This window comes from Alexandromys fortis, unplaced genomic scaffold (assembly GCF_014885135.2).
Source record: "Alexandromys fortis isolate MF-2015 unplaced genomic scaffold, M_Fortis_MF-2015_v1.1 scaffold_29, whole genome shotgun sequence".
Lineage (NCBI taxonomy): Eukaryota > Metazoa > Chordata > Mammalia > Rodentia > Cricetidae > Alexandromys > Alexandromys fortis.
In genome coordinates this window covers 3317818-3336243 of record NW_026067891.1, presented here as the reverse complement: position 1 = coordinate 3336243, position 18426 = coordinate 3317818, and the positions used below count along the sequence as shown (strand labels likewise).

Below are 18426 nucleotides of genomic sequence, written 5' to 3'. Positions count from 1 at the left end.
TTGGTTCTGCATTGAGACCCACACCACACATACCTAAGTAGGCACTGCCTCTGAGAGGGGCTGGGAGTTGGGGTCCAGACCTGTGGACCATGGGGACCACCACCCTACATGGCCACTTAAACCTAAATTCAGCTGAGCTAAAGTTTAAAAACTTTTACATTTCTCTGTCAGTCACATGAACCACATTTTTAGATCTCAGAGGCCCCTATGGCTTCTTTGCCATGCCTCACCAACCCTGAGCATTGCAGACAGAGCCACAGGGCCATGGAGTCTGACACTTCCTCGGGATCCTGGTCTGTGGCTTTGAGGTTGAGCAGTCTGTAGTTCATTTCCACACACAGGAAACAAGAGAAAGCCCGGGAAAATGTGTGCCCTTTAGCATGCTATCTATACGTTAAATATTTGGAATATATTAATCTGAAAAATAATCTGGCTAAGTCTAATTTCCGTTGAGGGGAAGCATATTCGTATTTATCCAGAGGCAATAAAGCTGTGGAGGTCACTTCTGTGGATCCCGTTTCCAGGCTAGTTGGCGACACCTGCAGAGATCTAAGCAGTGGGGGACACCCGGTGGCTAGGAAGTCTGGTTGTCCTAGCAACCGAGCCTTAACAAGCACCTGGGACCTGGGTTCCTGAAAGGGTCACCACGAGGTCATGTGGGTTATGGAGGTCACTTCCTGTTTCTCTGAGTGCCCAAAGACATCCTTAGAATGTGTATTAGCAAGCTTCCAAACTTGCAGCTGGGGCATGCCTTTGCCAGTAAGTCCATTTCTTTTTTATAATTTGCTTTTTAAGAAAGGGTCACACCCTGTGGCCCTTTAACATTGAACTTAGGGCAGTCCTCTGCCTCAGCTGCCTAAGTGCTGGCATTACGGGCATGAGGCACCACACCTGGCTCTCATGAGTAGTTCTTATAACCTGTAGCCTGCAGCCAGTACTTTTGAGAAATATCCGCTCACTTGAAAATGCTCTCCCTCTTCGGGTCTGGTCTCTACCTTTAGTCCTGTTCTCCGAGGCTTGGTCTCCACACTCCACTCATGACTTGCTCCTCCTTCAGTGGGTTAGACTGTACCTTGTTGCTTGTTGCTTATGGGATGCTCAACACAGGAAACAGCATGGCTAGCAGACTGACAGCCCTGTGTTTGCACTGGCGTGTGGATTCCTGTGTAGAGCTGTGGATGCCCCGCTGGCTCCAGAGCTGGAGGAGGAGGGGGTAGTGGGGAGTGAAGAGATAGTCTTCCTCTCCTGTGGGAGCAGCTCTGTAGTTAATTCCTTTCAGCACCCACAAGGGCAGCTTTGAGTGTACTAAGATGGGTGGGGGATGTGTTGAGAAGCGGCATCTTGACGCGGCACCTGCTCTAAAGGTTGCCTCAAGGCTGCATGTCAGCCATTACTCGAGGGTTTCTGTAAGGTGGTGATGACCCACACATGTGTGCAGGGCAATGCTGATGGGGATTCTGGCTGACTGAGGCAGAAGCCACTGTGGGAGTACTCCAAGCCTGCTGGCTGCAGGATGGCTCCAGTGGCCTCAGATCTCCTTTCAAAGTGTGGCTCTTCCGGCACTCCACACTTGGGTTGCCCTGGGTCTGGTGGCACACGTCTGCAGACCCAGCACTCAGCAGAGGCAGTGGGTTCACTATGAGTTCGAGGTCAGTCTGAAATACATAGTAAGTTCCATGTCAGCCTGGGCTACAGAGCAAGAAAGACCCTGCCTAAAAACAAAGACCAAAGAAAATCCGAACTTCGGGTTGAATCTCCATCACAGATACAAAAGACAAACCCAGATTCACAGAAGCGGCTTTGCAGAGCAGTGTCCATAATAAAACCACAGATCCAAACTTAGGGGGAACTTGGAAAGTGTGACGGCACGAGTCCCTCGCTCTCTGGTAGTCTGGATAACAGAACACTGCTTTCTCTCTGTGCCCTGTGGCTGCCTGATTGCACAGGGAGCCGGGATGGTCCTAGCACACAGCAGATCGTCGTCACAGTCACAGACCATAGAGGACACAGACCTGAGGTCAGAGACATAGAGAGTAGGGCTTGCAGCTCTTTGGGGATTAGGGGTAGCCTCCCCCATGATGTCACTGCTTGGGCTAGTGCAGGCCCCAGGCTGTGTTATGCACTGGTGGGCACCGCTTGTGGCCCATGGAGTTTCTGTTTCCCGCACCCCTTCCTTCCGTGTTAGCAGTAGAGCAAAGCAAAATTTTGCTATGCTAGCTCATAACTTCTCCTAAAATATAACCTATGAAAATTAAGGAAACTTTTAAAAGCTGCGGGCTCCCTCCAGGGCCATCATTAGAAGCCCCTGGGGTGGCAGAGGGCGGGCGGCTCACTGCTGGAGTGACAGCCAGTCAGGAGGGAGCGCTTTGCCCCCTTCTCCCTGTTTTTAACGAAGGAGCTAATGGATTTCCTATTCCTCACGTGGATGGTGCTGTCACTTTTGAAGGATCATCTGCGCTATATTTAATTACTCCTTCTGACTATCTGAAGTCGTTCTGACTAGCTCGTGCAGCCTGGTTGCCATCTTCTTCCTAGAGTGGCCATCTCAGGGAAGCGTCCCTCTGAGATGCTTCAGGACTTGCTCCTTATTTAGGGAGTGAGCTTGGCCTTTGACACACGTAACTAGCTCCAGGTGATATTTCATCATGTCTCACATTGTATGATGTCCGCCGCTCCTGTCTAGCCCCTGGCCTGGGACCGGGTCACTCCTGAGCCTTTATTTCTCACATGGCTGAGTGCATCTGTATCCTGCCTCTCCCTAACCCCCTATGGTACCACACCATAGCGTGACTCCTGTGCTGCTCACCTGGAGCAAGAGATAGCCTTTGGGGTGAGCTTTCCCGCCTGATAAGCTAGCACCCCACCAATAGGGCCTTCCAAAAGTTTTCTACCTGCTCCTTGCTCCCTAAATCTCCCATCCCATCCCACCAATCCTCTGATCCCCTCCCAGACTGTTGGGCCCACAGCTTGGCTTGGCTGTGCTCTGCCCTTGGTTGGCTCCAGCCTTGCACCCAGCCAGATGATGCATGCCTGCCTCTCACCTACCATACGTGTTCATCAAGCTGGTGGTCCTGAGATCCCACCTCCCCTTGTCCCCCACCTCAAGCTGTCTTTCTTCCTGGCTGCTTTTAGCATCAAACTCTCTAGCTTTAGCTTTTGCATCCCTGAGCCACTCAGCCAGACAGCCTCCCCGTCAGGGCCACTGTCCAGTGTAAAGCTGCCTGACCTCCTCGTGCTGGCTCCTTGTGTCCCTTCTTTCCAGCATTTGTCCAGCTGAGACACAGACAAGGCCTCTGGGTGGGTGTTTGGTGTCTTTCTTCTTTCTTCGATGCCAGTGAACAGAGGAGCCAGCACCATCCTTTGGTTCTATCGGAGAACGAGTAATGTAGAACTTAGCCAGAGAGTAGGACCCAGATCGGTCCCTCTGCCTCTGCTTCTCCACTTGCAGTCTCTGGTGTCTAGAATCTTCTGCCTTATTGGCTCTGCCTTACATCTGTCTTCTCCTGGCTGTGTCCAGTCTCTGTAGATGCCTAAGCCTCCTGGATAGCATAAGGGAGAGGCCCAGATGGAGCCCCTGGTTCTGGTGACCTCAGGTTGAGAACTACATGGTGTCTGCTTCCGTTTCCTCGTACCATTAGTGTTTACACTTAGAGACTTAGTTCCGGGAAGCCTCCCTGTGGGTCCACAGCAGTATGCTCCTCCTAGCCCAGGCTGGAGGAGCTAGGAAGGCTGCACAGCTGGCTTCGGGAAGCCACGGTGATCACTGAACAGCACGTAGGGAAAGCGAGACTGGCACCCCCTGAGTGTCTCCTCAGACACAGCACGGAGATGTGGTCAGGTGGCTTGGCCTCTCACCACATCCTTCTTCTCCACCATTCAACAACCAGGCTGTTTCCATATGTTTCTGGGAAATTCATGTTGAAATAGCTGTAGTTTTTTCCCTCCCTCTCACTTACCCCTCTTTCTATCTTTCTCTCCCTGCCTCCCTCTCCCAATTCTTACATTTGTTCTCCCATCTTATTGTTCCTTCTCCCTCTTTTCTAACATCCTCCTTTTTTGGGGGTTTTTGTTTGTTTGTTTGTTTGTTTGTTTCTTTTTTTGGGTTTTTTTTTTTTTTTTGGTTTTTCAAGACAAGGTTTCTTTTTGTAGCCTGTGGCTGTCCTGGAACTTGCTCTGTAGACCAGGATGATCTCCAGCTCAGAGATCCACCTGCCTCATGAGTGCTTGGATTAAAGGCATGTGCCATCCACCACCCACCTCTACCTGGCTCTTATTCTTGAAATAGGATATCACTAAGTTGTCCAAACTGTCCAAAACTCACTCTGTAGCAGAAATGACCTTGAATTCCTAATCCTCCTGCCTCTACCTCCAGAGTACTAGAGTTACAAGTCTGCACCATGATGCTTAGTCTATTGGTGTGGTGCTGAGATCTTCCTCAAGGCTCCCTGCACACTCCCACTGAACACTCGGCTAGCAGTCCCTCTTAAACATGAGACGCTCGCTCCTTCCTAGGAATAGTTTCACAGGCATGCCCTGGTGCATCTGATCTCATCTGTGGTACCCAGTGAGGATGCTTCCTGGGGCCACCCAAGCCTTTTGCCCGTACCCTAAGAAACAGCTCTGAACGGAGAGCTTTTCTAAGCTGTTCGGAGAGGTTGTGCAGTGCCTTTCCATATGCACAGATCCCTGGTGCAATTGCTTCCATGCTCTGTGTGACTGGCGATGAAGGAGGCAGACACTGAAGTGAAGGATCTAGAACCAGCTGCATGTGGCCATGTAAAAGCAGTCCATCACACAGGACTGTCACTCTGGATCCCTCGAAGGCCTGTCCTGACAGCTGTCTGATGTGATGCTGGTGAGACTGTGTCCCTGTTACCTGAAGCATGAACTAGGAAGAAGCAGCACTGTCCCCAGAGACCCTCGCTAACTGCCTTGTAGAGAGGCCTTGGCTCACAGGCGCAGGCGGTGGGAGGGGGCTGTTCAGAATTCAGTTGCGCAGGGCTGTATGTGTTCACAGTTGTAGCTGCCCTTATCCTTTGTCCTGCAGAAGGTGTCATTCCCTCAGTCCACTGCCTAAGAATTTGGTACACTGAGCGAGAGTGGCTAAGTACCCACCCACCCTCTCTGGGTCACTTGGCCCCTGGCAATGTGCTGGGTGTTTCTTTTTTCTGGGGACTCATCTCCTGCCATGCTGAAGCGGCGAACAATGGCCTGCCTTGTGCACACGGTGCAGCTGCTGAGACACCAGAGATCCAGGCAAAGAGGACAAGCAGGTGGGAGGGCAGCAGCCCTTCCCTCCCCGGGTGTCTGTCACAGGCCACTGCCACCAGGGCAGGTCCAGCTTCTGTCAGAAAGACGCCTGTGAGCCACAGCCATTCCATGAACTGGGGCAAGGCAGAGGGTCTGGTTGGAAGACTTGGCTCAGCAATGTCTATCCATGTAGGATAGGAGCATCCCATCCCCTCTGAAGACCATGGCGGGGGCTCACACGCACCCTCCTTCCCGTTACAGACAGCTTGTCTTTTGTCACCCTGCCCTGCCCTGTCATGCACCCCACCCCCAGCCCTGTCACCCTGCCTCTTTTGGCACTTGGATGCATTTCTGGGTTCTGCCATTGTGTATCAATCACTTTGATCGGTGTCACTCACTGCAGTGTGTGTTAAAATTCCATTCCTATGTCTGCAGATCGAGCTGGCAATTAGGCAGGCTCTGAGCTCTAGGGAATGTGTCCCCTAAAAGCTCTGAGACTGTGTGTGGCATCTGTCACGGTGCCAGCTCTACTCTGCCCCAGGGCTAGCAAATGGGTCCCAGCAAGGGGTGGGCAGCTTGGTGGGTGTGGGGCAAACCGGGGCAAACAGCTTGTTCTATGTGGTATGAGGTAGACTTACTCTGTGGCCCTAGATTTGCTCTATCACCTCTGGGCTTCTGAGTTCTTTTACTTGCCCACTAGAGGAGGGGGCTGGAGCATGTAGTCTTTAAGGTTCTTCCTCAAAGTGGTTGCTGCTAGTGACTCTCACAGTGATTATAGCAGACACAACCCTGGTCCACGGACACTACCCCTACCAGCCATAAAATTCCATGGACTATCAGGCACAGCCATGTGAAATGTATTCTAGACTAATGTAAATTATCCCACGGAAAAGCCAGAGGGATTGTTGTGCAAGGGGGAAACACCCATGTGTAAAGGGGAGACAGTTGGGGGGGGGGCGGTATTCCTCATCCCATTTTTCAGTGCAGGATTAAATCATGCAATATCCAGAGAGACACAAGCTCCTTCGCTGGGTATGGGCAGCAGCAGAAGCAGCCAGGCCAAGGATACCCAGAAGCCATCCCGTCCCAGAGTTGGTTTGTAGCTGTCCCTCAGCCCTGTGGTGACAATTCACAAATGCGCAGCCTTGGACTAGTGCCAAGAGCAGGGAAGCTTGGCACCAGAGGCCTCGCTCCACCTGACACATGTGGCCTCCAGCTCAGCCAGTTCCAGCTGCTGTGGCCACAGCCCAGCTTCAGCACTCACAGAGGCCCTGGTCGTGACCGCTTGTCCGTCCCACTGTAGCTCCCAGAACAGGCAGTGCCTGTCGGAACCAGCCCATGGCTTGTCCCTGTGCTAACTGCGCCCTCCTCGCCCTCCTCGTCAAGTGGATGGCTTCCAGGGAAGCGGCCGTTGAAATGAACCAATGAAGCCCCGCGCCACTCTCAGAGAGGGGCTAGCAGACTCTCAGGGGGCGCAGTCCTTTGAGGGTGGTGTGTGAGAAGTGCATGGGGGCGGGGCACAGCAACAGGATCCTGATGGTCAGGAATGCATTTTCTATTTTAGAGCTATTGAGATCTACAGGAATATTGTGAAAATGTAGCTGGCTCCCAGATTGCGACCCCAGATCCCTAGTGCCCCAGTCACACACTGCCGTCCCCACATCTAACTAACCGATGCCCACATGACTCATACTTCCTCTGTTTTCCCTAAGTTTTTCTTTGCTTGTCAGGTTTTACTGACCCAGGACCCAAGTAGCATTTAGTCACCACATTCCAGCTGCTCCAGGCTGACACGTTTTGTCCCCTTGCCTTTGAAGCCTTGATGTGCTGCTCAGAGTCAGTGGAGACCCCTCCATGGGGCCTGGCTCTTGTCTTCCCGTGCTAGGCTGATGTGGGTTTGGGAGAGGTAGCACCTCCCTCACCTACTTTGATGTGCACTGCAAACCTCACTGAGTTGATCATTTGGGATGGCTACCGTAGATGGCCCCACCCACCCCCATGCCGTGGCAAGATGGCGCTATACAGCCTCTCCCTGCTGTTCTGGGAAATCTGCTCCTGGTCCTCTGTGTCTGTTAAGTCAGTTGTTGGTTCTGTCGGTGTGGACGCATACATACCTACTCCATACAGTATTATAACTTCATGATAATTAGCTATTTTATCAACTTAATTCTAAAATAACCTGTGCCCTCTAGAAGATCCTCCTGCGGCCCCTCCTCTGTGAGTACGTGTGCTCAGTTACTGCTGTCACTACGGATGGCTGATTGTCAGCACGGGGGACAGCACAGCCCTGCCTGGCATCCTGGCACCATGGAGTCACCACCACTCCTTAGATGGTGAGGGTGATGCCAGCAGTGGGGCCATCTGTGCCACAGGACTCCCCTCTTTAGGTCTTTGGCAATGTAGGGCTCACCCGTGGGCTGTTCTCATGGCATGTCCTGTGCCGAGTCCCCACTGGAAGAATAGCCAGTGTCCACACAGACACAGTCTGCCCTCTCCGGGGCTCGCCAATCGCTGTGCTTGGGTTTGCTGGTCCCTGGCTGCCAGCTTTGCCTGATTCATTGACCTGGGCCAGAGTGTGAGCCGCCCTCCCAGAGTGTGTCATTCCTTGGGAAAGACGTTCAAAGCTGTGATTTTTTTCACAGAAACCTGTAAACAAAAGGCTTCCCACAAATGCCCGTGGGCAGTGCATGCCCAAACACGCAGTTCAGATCTGATGCTTGTGCTGCATCCCCACAGGATGGTGGCCATCACAGGTCTCTCCTGTTCACAAAAGCAGGGGACCTGGCGTTGCAGAGTTCCCTGGTCCTAGGCTCTGGGTCACCCTGCTCAGACATCTGTATCCTGTTTTCTGTGAAGACACGCGGTGACATTTGCTTGTCTTCTGTCTCAGTCTCTTTTGAGGACTTCTTGGTCAGGCTGAACCTGGGAGTGATTGCTTTGTAATCATTTGACCCTGTTGCCCTTCCTCTTTTTCTCCTTTTGCCCCACCCTCAATACAGGATGGGAATCTCAGCTGCTGGAAACAGGATTCCTGGGGATCTTTCTGTGCCCTCTCTGGACGCTGTCCCGCCTCCCTAAGCACACCCCCACATCTGGAGTTGTCCTATGGGGCTTCCGCTGGCTGATCTTCAGGATCATGCTTGGAGCGGTAAGTGGAACTGTCATACAGTGTATCTGGGAACAATGTCCTCAGAACAGACCTGGTGACTCTGCTGGCCTGAGCTGGGCTGCGCTGGCTCATCTAGAGCCTGGACCTTCTTGCTGACCTGTAACTGCTCTCCTGGTATTGGCCTCACTCTGCCCACTGAGTCCTCCACTTCACAGGGTGGCCTGCTGTGAACAGTCTGCCCATCAGTTCCACCAGCCACATACACAATTGTTTTCTGTGGGAAGCAACCACAACTTTGAGTCTTTTTCTGGAGGAGACTTGGGATAAGAGCTATGTCCTCTCTCAGAATGTCTTGGATGCCTCCAAGGTCGTTTCAGAACGATGAAGGTCATGCGCCATTGAAATGTGTTGGTGAAGGGGCTGAAGTGTGAGCCTCTCTTTCCACCCTAGTGCAGCAGCTTCCAGACACCTCTGTCTGCGTCGGTCTTTTTGTTGGATTCCCCAGCTTGCTTCTATGTGTCTCTCACATAAACCAGATGTGTCCAAAATTTTCTAGTCCAGCATGTCAATCATCTGACAGCCTGTGTGGTCGACAGTCCTTGCCTGCTCCAGGGCCGCTCTCCCCATGTCTGCTCCTCCCCACCCCATAACACATTTGAAACTTTGAAGTAGGAGTGAGCCGTCTGCTTTTGACCTCTGGATTCTACAGAGAATGTGGCTGTCTACTTCCCTACATTGCACTTCTTACTCTTTGGTGAGCTCTTTTTCTAGCTTTTCCATGTTGCAGCCTTACTGGACAGATCCTCTCTACGTGGATCTCTTTGCTTGCTTTTACCAAACCAAATGTGCAGAGAAGTTAAGGCACACCACAAAGAATGGGTCCCTGAGTCATGTGATCACGGTGCTCCCATATAAGGGCAGGAGTCTTTAAGCCAAGACCTCCTTCAGTCTAGAACATTCTGCACTGTTCTCTGACTGCCCAGACCTTGATTTTCAGGCTTATCTGGTGACCGTATGACTGCTCTGGGCATTACCTATGCTCATTACCTATGCTCATAGTGGCAGCTGTGTCTACCCCTTCCTGACCAGCTTCCGGCTGAAGTCCAGGGTGCTGTGAGCCCTCTGGAGCCCACGCTATCTCTCTGGGGCTGTGCGTCTTGACCAGAACTGTGCTCCCATGGCACTGCAGATCCTCCGGTCTGATCTGACTCCTCCTGCTATGTGAGACACTGACCAAAGGCCGTTCAGGGCAAGAACTTCATAGTCCATCACCAAGGGAAGTCAGGGCAGGAATTCAAACAAGAACTGAAACCGTGGAAGAATGCTCTTTTCTGGCTTGCTCTGAAGTTCATGCTTAGCCAGCTTTCCTATACAGTTCAGGAATCCCTGCCTAGGAATGGCGCTGCCCACGGTGGGTTGCTCTTCTATGTCGTTTAACAATGCCCCACAACATGTCAGTAGGCAGGCCTGATCTGGGGAATCCCTCGGCTGATGCTCTCTTAAGTGACTAGGCTATATCAAGCTGATTGACAGTTTAAGCTGACTGGGACCCCTCTGCACTGTGGGTGAAGCAGCCTATGCTTAGATGAGATAAGCTCCCCGAGTATAAATACCCCATCTTCTTCACCATCTTCTACAGAGTTCACTATATAGAGCATGGGCCTCAGTGAGGGAAATGCCATAGGAGGGTCCCTGATGCCTCAGTGGGCATATGTGTGCATGTGGCATGGCGGGCTAAGCCCCTTTCTCCACACTGCAGCCTTGGCCTTGGCTCTGGCCCAGGTGCTTTTGCCCCCAAGGATGTCCTGAGGCTCAGGTGGTGATCAGGGCACCTGACAAATTGTTTCTGGGACTAAAACAATCCAATAGCTTTGTGTTTTTATGTGTGGACATTGAAAGTCACCTGATTAGGGCTGGAGAGATGGCTCAGCAGTTAAGAGCACTGGCTGCTCTTCCAGAGGACCCGGGTTCAATTCCCAGCACCCACATGGCAACTCACAGCTGTCTGTAAGTCCAAGATCTGACACCCTTGCCCAGACATACATGCAGGCAAAACATCAACGCACATTAAATAAAATAAATAAATTATTTTTAAAAAAGGAAAAAAGAAAGTCACCGGGTTTCCGGGCACTCTCCGCATGCTTGTTCTCTGAAGCAGGTCACCTGGCCCATAATCCTCTGTGACTGTAGCTGTGCTCTTTCTCTGCTCTTGTGACTGGGGTTCCTGCAGAGGCCTCAGCTGGGACCCACCACATCTACCCATGTCCCCAGCTGTATCCGGGGGCTGTGAGCTTGCCCATGTTGGGCATATGAAGGGCCATGACAGCCCGACAGGAGGATGGGCAGGTGTGAGAGACCCTAGGAAGGCTGTGTGGAGTCAGTATTGTCAACAGTAACTAACATGGGTGAAATCCTGTGCCTGCCAGGCCACAGTGCTGACCCTGTGTCTGTGCTGCCGTGTGCTGCCTTCTCCAAGACCAGTGTGCATTTGGGAAGGGGCACTGAACCGCTTTGCTGTCTTCTGTGACAAAGGGCATTTCTTCCTGGCTGGCCGACAGTGCTACAAGCTTAATCTCCTCTCCTGGCTGGAGTTAGGGAGCCTGAAACTTTTCAGAAGTTTCAAGAAGCTCTATGTGGAAGCCAGCCATGTTATGAGAGGCAGAATGCAGCCAAGCTTCTGTGAAGCCCAGGTCTGCGGAGAAGCTGAGCTATGTGGAGAAGAAGGCTCAGCTCTGTGGACAAGCCCAACTTCATAGAGAAACCTAGCCCTGTAGAAAAGATGAACTAGGTGGAGAAGCTGGGCTGTGTGGAGAAGCACAGCCCTTAGAGAAGCTGAGTTGTATGGATAAGCTATACGGCTGTTCCATGCACCATTCTGGTGCCAAGAGTTGAATGCACCCCCCATGATGCCTGACAGTGAGCGAATCATTAGCACATTCTGAAGCCCTTTTATGGCATTTTGATTGACTGCTAGCACCAGCTGGATAAAAATTACCAGGTGCACTAAAAGGTGTAATTACTTGCTACAGTCTTAGGTTGGATATTATTAATCTTGCTTCTGTGGGAAGCATATCAGGAGAGGTGCTGTGGCAACAGAGCGGTGGTAGCCTCCAGTCCATTGTGGGCTGGCTCAGACCTGAGACCACAAACCAGCCCTCAAGACTTCATCATCTGGAGGCATTTTGTATGCACCCAGATTGGTTTGTCCCTTGGAGCTGAGTCTCAGAGTCCTACAGTCATGATGCAGCGGTGCCTCACTAGAGAGGAAAAGCCGTAGTGTTTGTCGCCTGTATGACGCTGAGTCAGGACTAGGACGGCCACATCCTCCAGGGTGCATGGCTGACCTAGGCCATCATCCTCCTTGTAAGATGCAGCTGCTATCAGCTTACACAGGGTGGTGTGGATCCATGGTCTACAGAGATCCGCAGCCAGCTTCATGGCCTCGGCTTCTGTGGGCGGCATACCTGGCCAGGGCAAGGGGAAGGTCAAGCAGAGCTGAGACCACGCCAAGCTGAAGGAAAAGAAGATGGTGGAGGATATGGAGGGATCTGTTCTGGATGGAGCTCTGAGAGGCCTGGCCTCCCTCTGCAGAGCCCTGATCTAATGATGAAGGACATCAGCAAGCCCTCTGTGGGGACAGATTTGCTGCCCGCTTCCTCTCAGATGTCATTAGAGACAGAAGAGAACAGCCAACTCAGGTCATCAGACTTGGTGGCAAGTCCCTTTACCCACTGAGCCTTCTCAGCAGTCCCATAAGACACTGTATTCTGTACTGTAGAAACTAGAAAATGAGATCCTCAAGTCTAGCATTTGCAGTAACATCCAAGCCAGACTGTAATCCGGGCATGTAATCCTAGCTCCTTGAGGAAGAAGGATCATAAGCACAGACACCCTGGTCTACAGAGGAAGTGTAAGGCCAGCTGGGCCCCAGTATAAAGTCAAAAGTTAGTGGTAGAGCCCTGCTTCACATGTGCACAGTGCTGGCTCAGTGCCCAGCACCGCTGTTTAGTCACTGTTCTAGCGCTATCAAGGGACACCATGACCAAGTCAAAAAAGAAAGCATTTAATGGGGAACTGGCTTGCAGTTTCAGATGTTATTCCATTATCACCATGGTAGGAAGAATGATGATGTACAGGCAGACATGGTGCTGCAGAAGTAGCTGAGAGTTCTATATCCTGATTCTTTGAAAGACAATGGGCTTGGCTTGGGCTTTTGAAACCTCAAAACACTTTTGAAAACCAGTAACACTTCCTCCAACAAGGCCAGACCTCCTGATCCTTCTAATCCTTTCTAATAGTGCCACTCCCTGGTGACTGAGCATCCAAATATCTGAGTTCATTGGAACCATTCCTAGTCAAGCAATCATAACTACACAGAGAGACAGTGGGGGAAACAGAGAGACAAAGATACAGAAAGATGTGCACACGTGTGCACGCATGCGCACGTGCACACACACACACACACACACACACACACACACACACACACCACTCATGGCTCTTTCACAAAAGGCTCCAGAACAGGTAATCCCTGACTGTCCTCTTTGGGTGAACCAGGGGAAGAACCATAGGAAGAGCATACAGGGTCCTTCTTGGGTGATGGGGACATCTTGTGTCTCAGTGGGAGAAGGTGCTGTGCGAATGTGTGTCCTCATCTCCTCAAGCCTTCAGCTGTGCAGCAGCTCACGAGTTATTTCTAGACCTGATGAGGTCAGGCTATGGCTGAGGAAGGAAGGATGACTGAGGGGAGTAGGAGTCCCCCTCCAACCTGTTTGTCCATGCATCCCTCAGAAACCATGTCCCTCTGGGGTTGTGGGACTCAGCTCAGCCAAGTGCCGCCACCTGTGCTGCTACCAACCACGGCCATGGCCTCCCTCTGTCACCCGGTCCCCTATAGCACAGCAGGGGAGGAATCTTGTTTCCTCTTCTAGTTTTTGGTGGCATTGAAGTCAAGGTGGTATTAAGGGACATTCTACTGCTAGTGGGTAGACCAGGTCAAGGCGACCTGATGCAGGGAGAACACACGTGCCAGAGTGCCACAGCAGTGCCCTGCGCTCTGCCTGGTCCTTTCTTCTCCTCAACCAGGAACCCAGGTCACAGCTGCTTGTCCCGAGCCGAGTGAACCGTCCTGCTGTGGGTGTCTGTGGGTGTGGTGGCAGCACTCACTAACTCGACAGGGGAGGCCTCAGGAAACAGCATAGGCTCCTTGCAAGAGGGTCTCTGCCAGGAGCAGAACCTAACGGGAAGGTACGGCGTTGTGTGCCCCCACGCCACACACCAGGAGCCTACTCTAGAGCTCTGGGTTCCCAGGTGTTCGCATGCCTCCAGCCTTGCTGGGTAGGGCTGTGGCCCACGGGGAGTGTCAGCGGTCTGTGTGGGTGGATATGGAGCACTGCCCTCCTTTCTCAGCTGCAGGAGTGCAGACAGTCTCACATGGCTCCCTCATCCCAGGAAGATTCCCCCGCCTCCATCCCACCAGACTGCGATGTTTTCCTTAGCGCATCATTCTCAGCCACGTTGAGGCGGAGGCTCTCCTACTTCAGGAAACTGTAGCCACGTGGGTGTCGCGCCAACACTGAAGTCAGTGAGTTACCTTTAGTGATGCTTTTTTAAACATTCTTTTGCACTTCTTGATCTCATTCTGTTGGGCAGTTCTTGTGTCTGTAATGAGGTTTATATGCTTCTCATTCAGCAGAACTGGCTTTGAGTGCTTGTCAGCGTAGCCCCTCCTCCTCGTCTAAAGCTACTGGGCAGAGCCCGGCATCGGGCAGAGATGGATTTTCCATGCAAACTCTGGAACCAGCTCTACCCTTGATTATCCTATCCCAGTGAACTGTGCTGAATGACAAGCTAGCGGTCTCCATCGCTGAGATTCTGGGAATCAAGCCAGCGTCTTTGTTGCTGGGAATTCTCAGGCCTGCACATTACCCAAGGGGAGACCACTTGCTTTTCACATTGACCCCTAGAGTGTGGAAAAGCTGAAAAACCTGTCTGGTCGTACACCTCCCTCCTCTAGCCTCTGCCTCCCTTTGGAGAAGCATGTGTGGGTGGCAGTCCCTCCTCTGTGAGGTACACACTGCTCTCTTCCTGGAGAGCCTAGCCTGCTGTGAGCTTCACCTGCAGAAGTGCTGCGTGCCCATGAGGGTAGAGACGAGGCAGAGAGCGTGTAACGCTGGTAGACAGCAAGTGATAGGAGCTGTCAGGTCAGGGGCAGAGGGTGTCCCTTCCCCTGACCCTGCCTCTGGGCTGCATCTCTGCAGTGTGTCCTGAGTTGGCACCAGACTCCACACAGTTTCTGTCTGTGCTCATCTTTTTTTTTTTTCAGATTTTTTAAAAATTTGTTAGATTTTTTTTTAAAAAAAAAATACCAATCCAAGTTCTCCTTCCCTCCCCTACTCCCATGCCATCCACACACCCCCCCCCCCCACCCCCATCCAATCCTCAGAGAGGGTAAGGCACATTGCCTTGTGGAAGGTCCAGGACCCTCCCTACTATATCTAGACTGAGCAAGATATACATCCAAAGAGAACAGGATCCCAAAAAACCAGTACATGCAGTAGGGATAAATCCTGGTTCCACCGTCAATGGCCCCTCAGTCTGCCCCAGCCATGCATCTGTCAACCACATTCAGAGGGACAAGTTGGGTCCTATGCTTGTTCCCTCCCAGTCCAGCTGGAGTTGGTGAGCTCCTATTAGCTCAGGTAGACTGTTGCAGTGGGTGAACCCATCATGGTCTTGACCTCCTTGCTCATATTCTCATTCCTTCCACTCTTCAACTGGACTTTGGGAGCCCAGCCCAGTGCTCAGATGTGGGTCTCTGCCTCTGCCTCCATCAGTTGCTGGATGAAGGCTCTATGGTGATATAAGATAATCACCATACGACAGGGTGAGTCAAGATCAGGTCCCCTCTCCTATGTTTCCCAGGGTCCTAGGTGCCGTCATCCTTGTGGATTCCTGGGAATTTCTCTAGAAGCCAGGTTTCTGCTAACCCTATAATGGCTCCCTCAATCAAGGTATCTCTCTCCTGTTCTCATCTCTGTCCTTCCTCCATATCGACCATCCCATTCCCTCAAGTTCTCCTCTCCTTTCCTCTTCTCCTCTTACCCTCCCCTCTCCCCCACCCCCATATCAGTGCTGTTCTTTAACAGCTTGTGCTGCCAGTTTTCTTGATATTTAATTTTAAAATTAGCATATATTTATTGTATAATATAATGGATCTCCTGACATTTCCATATATGCACATAATGTGCTACTTCTGATACTGTTTTCTTTATGTTTGCTTCATATTTCAGAAGTTAGGAATTTACTACTCAGCCAGGCCTGCTGGTATATACTATTAAACCCCAGGCAGAAGCAGGTGGATCTCTGAGTTTGAGACCAGCCTGATCTATAGATGATTCTGGAACAGCCAGAGCTACACAGTGAGACCCAGTCTCAAAACAACAACAATAGCAAAGAATTTGGGACTCTAGATTTTTTTTTTTAGAACAAAACATAAGCTATACAAGCAATTCTCATTGCATTGAGAACAGCTGCCACAGCTGAATGGGGTGTTTTACGTCATTTGTCCTGGGAGGAGGCTGAGAGATCAAGGCTAAGTATCTGCAGTGCTGTGAGGATTGGCATTCAGTGTCTCTCATGTTGAGGCTGTGGAAAACAGTGGTGAGAGCACTACCCTTTCGGCTTCAGCTCCCGTATTGTTAGTAGAGGCAGTCTTGACCACCACCATGTGTATGTGCCGGGCCCTCGGATGCTCCTCACACACAGGAAATGGCATCATCTGAAGTAAAGACAGAAGCCTGCATAGTCGATAGCTTTTAGGTCAGAACTAAGCAGCAGCCAACACGTGACCCAAGACTTCCTGAGAAGACACACACGCGCACACACGCGCACACCTGGGTCAGCACATGTGTTGGAAGTGCTGCTGAGGGTCACCTGGGATGTCACAAGAGCTCTAGGCCTGCAGATTTGACAGCTCAGATGAGACAGGCAGATTCCTTGACAAATGCAGCCACCAAAACCAAGACAAAGGAAGCAGGAAACCTGGAGAGTTTTGTGTCTGTTAAAGACATTGAATTAGAAGTAAGAGAAGAGAAGCCATTGCAGAAAGAATCCTTCCCCAGCTGGCTTTCCCGGTGAACCATCAGACATTTCAGGAGGAAATAGCAGCAGTCCTACGCTGGTGCTGTAGAAAACACTGGAGGAGGAGCAGTCCAAGTACCTCATGCAACCAGCACAGCAGCAACCCTAGACATAATGAGGACCTGCGAAAACAAAAAACAGAGCCCAGGGCCCTCACAAAGGAGCCCGCAAAGATTGGTCAGTAAAATCTTGAATAGAAGGGCACAGGTTCATCTTGGGGATGCAAGGCTGGGTAACTTTTAAAAATAAATTCATGTCATTTGGTACAGTAACAAAATAGAGATAAAAAGCCATTTTATCATCAAAACAAGTTTTTAAAAATACACAATTGCAACTGTATATATTATATATACATATATTATAATATATGCTTATATGTGTATACACAGATATGTGTACATATATACATACACACACACACACATACACAGATACCCAGTCTTTAAAAAGAAAGAAAGCTGGATGTGGTGGCAGGAGGATCTCTGAGCTGAGGCCAGCCTGATCTACAGAGTAAGACTGAGACAACCTAGACACACAGAGGAACACTCTCAAACTCTCAAGAACAAACAAAAAAAAAAGCATAAAAGCATGTGTGAGGTCAGAGGTGGCAGGGTGCCTGTTCTCATGACCACTCTTTCAGAGTGTATTAGGCATCAAGTTTGGAAAAGAAGAAATTAAGTTATAATCCAATATTTAATTGTGTATTTAGAAAACCCAGTGAAAGCTGAGCATGGTACGCACCTAATCTCAGCACTCAGAAGGTGGAGGTTGGGCAAATCAAGAGTTCAAGGTCATTTTGTGTAGTTCAAGGCCAACCTTGTCCCTTTACTCCCCTGCCCCTCGACCACGTGGGAAGAAGGAAGGAAAGGAATTGAAGAAACAACTGTTAAAATGAATGTGAGGCTTTAGGGTGCAAGGTTGACATCATATATTCTTTAAGAATATATGGGTGTTTTGTCTCTGTGCCGTGTATGTGCAATGCTGAAGGAGGCCAGAAGATGGCATCAGATCCCAGAACTAGAGTTACAGATGGTTGTTAGCTATCATGTGTCTGCTGAGAATCGGACCCTTGCCCCTGGGAGAGCAGCCAGTGATCTTAGCCACTGAGCCATCCCTCCAGCCCAATATTTCATTGCCTGTTAACAAGCCATTTCAAAATAAAAATTTGAGGGTGTTATCTATTGCATCAAAGCCCCTCAGAAGCCTCATAGTAAAACTTTAAGGGTGTCTAAGATGTGCATTTTTAAAAGCTGTGCAGTGGAGCCGAAGGGAATTTCAAATATTATAAATGGAGAGACAGGCCATGTCCATAGATCAGAAAGACTCAGCACTGCATCTGACTTGCCCAGTTTTACCTACAGATTCAAGATGATCAGTATCCAGCTCCCTGACTGATTCTGAATTGCGTATGAAAATACAGAAGATTTAAAAAAAAAAAAAAAAAAAAAAAACAAAGTTAGAGGGTTATGCTGATTTTTAGGGCTCACTTTAAAGCTGAAGTATGCTAGTGACCTATGTTGGAAGAGCGGGGTCCACGAACAGATCTCATACTCTGCTCTTCATGGGCACCGGCAAGCTGAGGGGAAAGCAAAGCCATCTCTTACAGACAGCACTGGAGTGGTTGCGCAGGCTCACTAAAAAAAGTGTTGAAAAGTTATACTAAAAGACCCCCTGGAAAAGTGAGCCAGGAAACCATGGTCTGGGAGAACATTTGGGACACACGGTTTTGACATACAACATAGAGCACACATTGCAACCATAGAAAGGTGAGCAAAAGGCATGTGTTTTCTTTGCAAAGGAAGGTACAAGATTCACCGATGAGTGTGTGGGAAGCTAAGAGAGACCACACCTTTTAGAAGGGGTAAGAACAGCATGGCAATATCAGCTGCTGGAGACCTGCGACAGAAGTTCCTGTTCCGAGGGTA

At 50.5% G+C, this 18426-nt stretch overlaps 1 protein-coding gene across 1 annotated transcript in view; it reads left to right on the top strand.

Moving 5' to 3' along the window:
* The window catches only part of Lmf1 (lipase maturation factor 1), a 101339-nt gene that overhangs the window by 46971 nt on the left and 35942 nt on the right, over positions 1-18426 (top strand). The window contains exon 4 of the mRNA XM_050133411.1: positions 8250-8398. Coding sequence (XP_049989368.1) covers positions 8250-8398 — 149 coding nt within the window. The remainder of the gene's footprint in view (positions 1-8249; positions 8399-18426) is intronic.